This window comes from Rhagoletis zephyria, unplaced genomic scaffold (assembly GCF_001687245.7).
Source record: "Rhagoletis zephyria isolate East Lansing unplaced genomic scaffold, Rhagoletis_zephyria_1.1 Rzeph_scaffold_00349, whole genome shotgun sequence".
Classification (NCBI taxonomy): domain Eukaryota; kingdom Metazoa; phylum Arthropoda; class Insecta; order Diptera; family Tephritidae; genus Rhagoletis; species Rhagoletis zephyria.
Genome location: NW_016157433.1, coordinates 59,042 through 68,382, shown reverse-complemented (window position 1 = coordinate 68,382; position 9,341 = coordinate 59,042). Strand labels below are relative to the sequence as shown.

The 9,341-nt window shown below is 38.8% G+C and overlaps 2 protein-coding genes across 4 annotated transcripts in view; one reads left to right on the top strand and one right to left on the bottom strand.

Annotated features, from left to right (window-relative positions):
• Window positions 1-9,341, bottom strand: part of Cand1 (Cullin-associated and neddylation-dissociated 1) — a 252,443-nt gene that overhangs the window by 225,845 nt on the left and 17,257 nt on the right. The gene's annotated exons all lie outside the window — the stretch shown is intronic.
• Window positions 5,716-9,341, top strand: part of LOC108359150 (uncharacterized) — a 9,297-nt gene continuing 5,671 nt past the window's right edge. The window contains exon 1 of the mRNA XM_017610852.1: window positions 5,716-6,907. Coding sequence (XP_017466341.1) covers window positions 6,903-6,907 — 5 coding nt within the window. The 5' untranslated portion in view covers window positions 5,716-6,902. The remainder of the gene's footprint in view (window positions 6,908-9,341) is intronic.

Genomic DNA, 9,341 nt, shown 5'->3' with positions numbered 1-9,341 from the left:
TCGGCCTCTCTCTTCTTATTGCGGCAAATACGTCTCGCTTCCCTCTTCAGATCCCTATAGCGGTCCCACATAGCGCGCGTTGCGCCCGATCACAGCGTGGCCCTGTAGGCGGCATCTTTTTTATCTGCAGCTTCCTGACACTCCTCATCGTACCAGTTGTTCTTTCGGGCTCGCTGAAATCCTACTACTTCTTCGGCGGCGGTACTTAATAAGCGGGAAATGTGGTTCCACTGCTCGCATATGTCGGTTTGTTGAAGAGTGCTCTCTGAGAGCAGGTGTGAGAGTCGAGTAGCGAAAGCGCTGGCTGTCTGTTGTGATTGCTGCTTTTCGACGTTAAGCTTTCCTTGCATATTTGGGCGCACATTTTTTGCTGCACAGAGGTGGGTGCGTATCTTGGCTGCAAGAAGATAGTGGTCCGAGTCGATGTTTGGGCCTCGGAGTGTGCGTACGTCTAAAACACTGGAAGCGTGCCTTCCGTCTATCACAACATGATCGATTTGGTTTCTCGATCCGGAGACAGCCACGTAGCTTGATGGATCTTTTTATGCTTGAACCTAGTACTGCATACTACCATGTTTCGGGCCCCGGCGAGTCGATCAGCCTCAATCCGTTGTCGGACGTTTCGTCGTGGAGGCTGAATTTTCCGACGGTGGTTCCAAAGATCCATTCCTTGCCCACCCTGGCATTGAAGTCGCCAAGCACGATTTTGATATCATGACGGGGGCAGCGCTCGTATGTGCGCTCCAAGCGCTCAAAGAAGAGAGCCTTGGATGCCTCATCCTTCTCTTCCGTCGGGGCATGGGCGCAGATGAGCGAGATGTTGAAGAATCTCGCTTTGACGCGGATTGTGGCTAGACGCTCGTCCACCGGGGTGAACGACAGTACTCGGCGACGGAGTCGCTTGCCTTGCCCCGTCCAATGCATTTCTTGGATGGCGGTGATGTCAGCTTTTGTCCTTACGAGGACATCAACCAGCCGGGCAGAGGCACCTTCCCCATTAAGGGTCCGGACATTCCAGGTGCATGCCCTCAAATCGTAGTCCTTTAAACGTTTGCCGTGGTCGTCATCATAAGGGGGGGTCTCATCCGAGGCTTTGCCTTGCTTCTTCACTGGAAGTGGTTTTTACGTGGCGGGTCCCAAGCCCAGCGCACAACCCATTGCTGGGACGGGGGTGGTTTCGCAACCAAATACACGTTTATAGAGCGAGCCGCTTGCTCCAAGCAGATACTCGCTTGCAGCCGCACCTACTGGTGAACAGACGCTGCAGACTTCAGTGAGCCCTTATACCGAATAAGTCGGAGTGGCCCCACCGAAGCTCCCTCTCTTTCTGCCGTGACCCAAGGCTCCACTCGGATTGGTTACCGCATCTCGCACATGGGTTGCTCACGTTGCCCAGAGTGCGCGAACGAGGACGCAAGAGTCGGGATTGAGTATAGCCATGCAACTGTAACTGCATACCCAGCGCAACGACTATACCCCATTGCACTCCATTGAAAATATACCATACTATAGTATTTTTTCGATTTTCTTAGACCCTAAAACTAATAACAAACTGTTTTCGATTATTTAATTATGCAATTCTCAAGTTTATGGGGCAACTGCTAAAATATTTCCAAAAAAGTCGTTATTGGTAACATTAATGTAATTTTTATACATATATACGTACGTATAAAATTGAATGCAAAATATAACCATAAAATTTAGTTCAGTTACACTTAACAGCAAAAGTCTGCGCACACCATTTCTTTTTTAAGTACTCACAGTATACTTGTAAATTTGTTTATTGTTTTATAAAAATACTAGCTGTACCCTGCCATGCTTTGCTGTGGCATATTCCTGCTACGTAGATGATAAATGATTAATGAAACAATGCATACGTTTCATATAAGTTTGATTTTGTAATAAGTACTTGTGTGCACACAATATTTGTCGAAATTCTTCTTATCTCTCATTGACTGGCAGCTTTCCGTTCCCAACATCCAGTATTTGTCGCGAGAATACCTCGGCTGCAGGTATGTATGTTCACCTTGCCACAATGTTGACTATTTCAGGCAAGCATTTATCTCGCCCGCTAGTTTTAATCGAGAAATTACAATGTTTGCGTAAAATCTCCTGAGAGAAACATCATTGCGTTCCCGTATGGTTGAACGTTTCCATGCAAATCCCGCGACAATCCATTAAGAACGAACCTCAAGCAATTTTTTTGTGCCATCGTGCGCTCATTCCAAACAATGGGTTAAAATTTTTGTAATACTTTTTCCATACTGGATCTTCTATTGCACGTAGGATTGCTGAATTAGCAATTCTTTCACCTGGTAACAATGTCGCAGAAATTCCAGGCGAAGCCCTAGCTAAGCTAATGTAATTTTTTGAACGAACGGANATACCCCATTGCACTCCATTGAAAATATACCATACTATAGTATTTTTTCGATTTTCTTAGACCCTAAAACTAATAACAAACTGTTTTCGATTATTTAATTATGCAATTCTCAAGTTTATGGGGCAACTGCTAAAATATTTCCAAAAAAGTCGTTATTGGTAACATTAATGTAATTTTTATACATATATACGTACGTATAAAATTGAATGCAAAATATAACCATAAAATTTAGTTCAGTTACACTTAACAGCAAAAGTCTGCGCACACCATTTCTTTTTTAAGTACTCACAGTATACTTGTAAATTTGTTTATTGTTTTATAAAAATACTAGCTGTACCCTGCCATGCTTTGCTGTGGCATATTCCTGCTACGTAGATGATAAATGATTAATGAAACAATGCATACGTTTCATATAAGTTTGATTTTGTAATAAGTACTTGTGTGCACACAATATTTGTCGAAATTCTTCTTATCTCTCATTGACTGGCAGCTTTCCGTTCCCAACATCCAGTATTTGTCGCGAGAATACCTCGGCTGCAGGTATGTATGTTCACCTTGCCACAATGTTGACTATTTCAGGCAAGCATTTATCTCGCCCGCTAGTTTTAATCGAGAAATTACAATGTTTGCGTAAAATCTCCTGAGAGAAACATCATTGCGTTCCCGTATGGTTGAACGTTTCCATGCAAATCCCGCGACAATCCATTAAGAACGAACCTCAAGCAATTTTTTTGTGCCATCGTGCGCTCATTCCAAACAATGGGTTAAAATTTTTGTAATACTTTTTCCATACTGGATCTTCTATTGCACGTAGGATTGCTGAATTAGCAATTCTTTCACCTGGTAACAATGTCGCAGAAATTCCAGGCGAAGCCCTAGCTAAGCTAATGTAATTTTTTGAACGAACGGACCCCAGAATCAATCTGATAAGGAATGTTTTCCTAGTTCCTCCTGGCGCATCCAAGAATAAGGTTCCCAGATATCATTTTCTCCGAACGTGAGTCGTTTCGCTCTGGGGCAACTGGCGCCAATTGGAAATGCCACGTGAAGCCCAATATTTCTCCACTTGGTCTCTCAATTGCAGTTGGGGCCTCCCTCTTCCTCTGGTTCCACCAGCGGATTGCGAGTTGAATACTTTCAGACCTGAAACGGCGCTTCCCATTCGAATGGCATGTCCAAGAGAACGGTGCTGCTGTATTTTCATTCGCTGCACTATGTCCATTTCGTTGTAAAGCTCATACAACTCGCCGTTAAATCGTCTGCTATACTCCCCGTCGCCAAGGCGGAGAGACTTGTAAATCTTTCGTTAGATATTTCTCTCGAATACTCCAAGAGCCGCCTCATCGAATGTGGTCATTGTCTAAGCAACTGCGCCATAAACCAGCTCGGGCATGAATAATGACTTATAGAGTGTGGTTCTTGTACGTCGAGAGAGAACTTTACTCCCGAATTGCCTACTCAGTCCAAAGTTGCACTTTTTAGCTCGAATGATTCTGCGTTGGATTTACATGCTGACATTATTATCGGTGTTAATGCTGGTTCCCAAGTAATCTACTTTCTCGAAATTACAACCGGCAACAGTGACGTGGGTGCCAAGGTGCGAATGCCCTGACTGTTTATTTGATGTTGTTGACGTCTGTTATTCAACTTGGAAAAGGTAGAACAGGCTTCGAGGTTTTTGTTACCGATGATGTAGATGTCATCGGCATATGCCAGAAATTGCACGCGCTTGTAAAAATTGTTCCTGAGTGGTTCAGTTCTGCAGCTGTTTTTATGTTAACACTTGCATCATGCGATCGTAAGTGCCCTTCTGCTTTAGCTTTAATTTGGGAATGTTTGTTTGCGCATAGTTCACAATAGTAATAATAATCATAATCATAATAATATTATCTATTATTATTCAAAATTTCTTTACTTGCAATATACTTAGTAGCCTATGGCGACCCCAAACGAAATTGTTTATGATTAAAATTTTACTGTTTTATAATGTAAGGGAATGGTGATAACAATTAAGGTGCAATTAAGTTTTCATTATTTTATTTCATGCGATATTTTTATGTTTTCGTTACGCTTGTGATAATTTTTTCATTTTTATCAGTAGTTCTTTACTAATTTTTTTCAGTGCGTAATTTGTATACCAACTCTTCGTTGATAATATGATCACTTCGTTTGATATGATACTGTAAACCTTCTCTTCATTTAAACTGTCCGGATTTGGATAAGTGAAAACATTAACAAAAAGTGTCTCTAGTAAAGTTTTCGCAGACGCTTTCCGTTTCGAACCAGTTATGTAATGTTTCATTTAATTCAAATATTTTCAGTTTACTTTTACATATTGCATAATTATATTGAGAGTATTTCCAAATCAAGATTGCTCAAATACCTTTCGTTTGGTACCCATATTGTAACATTTCATTTATTTTATCAATTTAATGGAGTTATATTTTCAAACAGGTGGCAAACCTCTTCAAACATATTTTCGACTGTAAGTCTTCTTAAAACTCTTTAGTTTGACACCCAAGTTGCAATATTTCATTTATTTAATCAATTAACTGAGTTCAAATTTTCGAATAGGTCGCAAACCCTCCTCAAAAATATTTCCTACAGCCTGTTTTTTAAACCTCTTTAATTTCATACCTTTATTGTAATAAGCCATTTATTTTATCAATTATACTGAGTTAAATTTTCCAACAAACTTATTTTCGACTGTAAGCCTTCTTAAAAATCTAAACTTTATTACCCACATTGCAATATTTCATTTTATCAATTTAACTCAGCTAAAATTTTGAAATAGGTGGCAGCCCTCAAAAATATTTCCCACAGTCATCTTTCTTAAGCCTCTTAATTTGATACCTATAAATTAAACTTAGTTAGATTTTCAAACAGGTGGTAACCCTCCTCAAACATAGTTTCCGCTGTAAGCTTTCTTAAAACTCTTTAGTTTGATACCCACATGGCAATATTTCATTTATTTTATCAATTTAATTGAGTTAAAATTTTCAAATAGGTGACAACCCTCCTAAGAAATATTTCCAACAGTTATCTTTCTTAAACCTGTTTAATTTGATACCCACACTGCAATATTTCATTTATTTTATCAATTTAACTGAGTTAAAATTTTAAATAGGTGGCAGCGCTCCTCCAGAATATTTCCAACAATCATCTTTCTTAAACTCCTTTAATTTGATACCTATATCGTAATATGTCATTTATTTTATCAATTAAATTTAGTTAAATTTTCAAACAGGTGGCAACCCTACATATTTTCGGCTGTAAGAATTCTTAGAACTCTTTAGTTTACACCCACATGGCAATATTTTATTTACTTAATCAATTTAACTGAGTTTAAATTTTCGAATAGGTGGTGTTGGAGCACGCCTAGTTCATCATCGTAACCTTCATTTATTTTCATTTTTATATATACATATAGTATGTTCATTTTACATGAAATTCATAGCATTATCGATTTGCATATCGAACACATATTTGGTTGCACATGAATTGTATTTACATATGAATGTAATACTTCATATTTCTTGATATAGTCATACATTAATATTTGAATTGTTAAACTTAATACTCAATGTAATCTTTGGATGTAGTGTTTAAGTAGTATTTGCTTCTATATGTACATATGTACAACATTAAATGAATTGTATTATTTAAATACTACATACAGAGCTTTTCAGGATGTTGTGCTAATGATCTTGGATTTGCATTTATATTTGCTGTTACAAATGAATTGAATTATGCAAATTCATGATCACATGCACAACATCCTGAACAGCCCTTATGCATAGTTGCACAAACTTGTGCACTCTAGAATTCCTCAACTTTAAAACAGAGTATTTTTGTAAATAGTGCAGCCCTGCGTGGCCGCTGAATATACACTCACACTAGTATGCATATATTATAGTACATAAGAACCATTTGAGGCTATGTACTTCTCTGGAATGAATAAACTGAATTATTGTAAAAAGATAATCGGACCGGTCAACACTACTTTTAATTTGCTCGCTCGTTTCCTCTTAAGTTCCGCCGTCGGTGGTGATTTTAATTAAATATTTGTAGTTACGCGGTTAAATAAGTTTGCTTAGTTGTTGGTAGGAGCATACGACTGCCCTACAGTTCATAAATTTAAATTTGTTCAATAAAGTTTTTTCGAAGCGCAAACTAGCGCTGCGTCATTGGCGACCGTGACAGGACACAGTCCAGTGTTCTGTCAGTTTAATTGCGTCCGCAGTACGTGGGTACCCGTTGGAAAAAGACTGCTGGCATTGGGCGATTCTGTCCAGGATTTGGAGGCTGTTGTTGTCGCTAGCGAGGTAGCGAACTTGGAGGCTGCTGTTGTTGTCGCTAGCGTGGTAACGAACTTGAACGTTGCTGTTGTTGTTGTCGCTATCTTGGTGGCGAATTTGGAGCTGTTGGTTGCGGTTGGAGGTGTTGTGGCTGCTTGCGAGTCAGTGGGTTCGGCGGTGGATTTTTGCACCCGGAGCAAGTAAAATGTGTGTGGGCATCAATGAGGTATGTGGTGTTATAATGTATATGTAAATTAAATCATTGCATGCATGAAATTATAAGTGGCAATTAAAGAATAAATTGTGAAAAAAGAATTTGTACAGCTAAAATTCTGGCGTTAGAATATTTTTGGGGAAGATTGGCTAAATCGCGGAAAATTTCTTGCGGTAAATTCAACGGCACTTCAATAGAAATATAAAAAGCGATGCAAAGTTATATGTGTACATACATACATACGGGCATATATAAATACATATAACCAGTGCAGTTACATGCATAAGCATATACTACCCTGCAAAAAATTGTGCGACTAATCTCTAAAGAGAGTATTCCGAGATTACTCTCAATCGGGTACGATTGGGCATTAATTAGTCCCAACTAGTCTCATACGGGTACTAATGGAGGTCAATTAGTCTCGACTCATCACTTATGGGTATGATTGGAGATCAATTAGTCCCCAACTCATCTCTACCGGGTACTATTAACGATTTAATGATATGTACGCACTTAGTCAATGAAATTTCATGTGCGGCGTGGGCACACAGAGAGAGTATTCGCCTAACAAAACTGAGCACCCCGGTTCGAATCTCACCTCGCGCAAATTTTTATTTTTATTTTTTAAAAGTGACTAGTCGCTTTTTATACCCGTTCGGGTATAAAGGTGAACAATTAGTCTCTTCATAGGACATGCTCGAACAAAAGCGATCAGTTCATTCCATATAAAGAGATCAAAAGTGGTATTAGTCGCATGCTCCTTTGCGATTGCTCCCCGAGTCATCCCGGATTAGTCCCATTTTTTGCAGGGTACATATGTACATACATATACACATATATATAAATTCAGTGAATTGCGGCTAAATTCTAGACAAGTCTCTGGCGGTAGCAAATACAAAAGTTGCTTGCGGTAAAAAAAAAAAAAAACAGTTACAAAGAACCTGGGATTTGGTGGTATATTTTACATTTATATGTACATATGTATATCAGTACATATGCAAGTAGGCATACATATATGTACAGCTAATACCGTACACACATAGGCAAATAAAGTTTTCCCGTTAGCTGGCATCAGGCGATAAATTGGTACGGTTAATACTTGTGTACATATATACGCAAACGGCTCTAAGTGCAAAAATAGTACAGTTGGCAATATTAAATAGCTTTGATATAAAAGCAATATTAGGGTGTACCACTTTTCTGGAAATAAAATTTTGAATTTTAGTTCGGGTTTACCTGAAGGTTATGGATTGAGGTAGACTTAGGGCATTTGTGAAAAACTTGGTGAAGTGAAAATTATTTGAACAATTTTGTTGGATTTATATATTCGCCATTCTGAGTTTCGTTCAAATCCAAAGTTATTAGAAACTTTTTGAAAAAAAAAAAATTGTTTACGAATAAATCGTAGCCAAACAGTAGATTGCATACAGTTTGGTATTTTTGGATCAAAGGTATACTGGATACCACTTCATTTCGTTGTTCTTATTGAGTTATTCGATTAAATTGAAACAAACACAATTCAGAATGCCACTATCCACTGATAATGCTGAGTCATCAGCAATTTCGCTTGCTGCACTGAAGCAACAACGCGCCACGTCTCGTAAAAATATAACCCGCATTGAAAACTTGCTTGATGATTCTACAATACTGTGGAGCCCGATAGACCTAGAGTGCAGACTTGATATATTAAATTCATACATAAAGCAAATTATGGCATATCAGAAGATGAGAAGAGGGGTGAGCTAGAGGATTTGTGTGTTTCGGTCAAATACAAATTACTTTCGTTGCTGGGAAGAAATAGAAGAAGGGACAGTTCAATGATGGAAACAACCCTCGGAATAACAATGCCTCCTGTGACTCGTTTGCCTAACCTGAAGTTGCCAACTTTTAACGGCAAATATGCCGGTTATAAAAATTTTATAGGATCATTTAATAATTTTGTTCATGAGGAGCAGTCACTTACGAATATAGAAAGGTTCAACTATTTACTAAGTTGTTTGTCTGGCGAGGCTCTTCACACTGTTAAGGCATTTCAAATTACGGAAGAAAATTATCCGAAAGCATTAGAGCGACTGGCTGAAAGGTACGATAAGAAGTGCCTCATATTTTTTGACAGTGTAGAGCAAGTGTTTAGCCTTCCAAAAATTTCTCACCCAAGTGCGTCACTCCTCCGCAATGCCGTTGATACTATCTCGGCTATATATGATTCGCTTCATTCGTTGGGCAGCGAAAAAGATATAACCAATGCACTATTTATTCATTTAGCCATGTCAAAGGTCGAAGGGGCTACACGAGCAAAATGGAATGACCAACTTGATTATTCGAAACTTCCCAATTGGAATGAATGTGCTAAAGTTCTTATAAGGCGTTGCCAGTCTCTAGAAGTAAATGACCATAAACAAAACAAGCCCTCGTTTAAAGAAACTAAATCCTCAGAAAAGCGGTC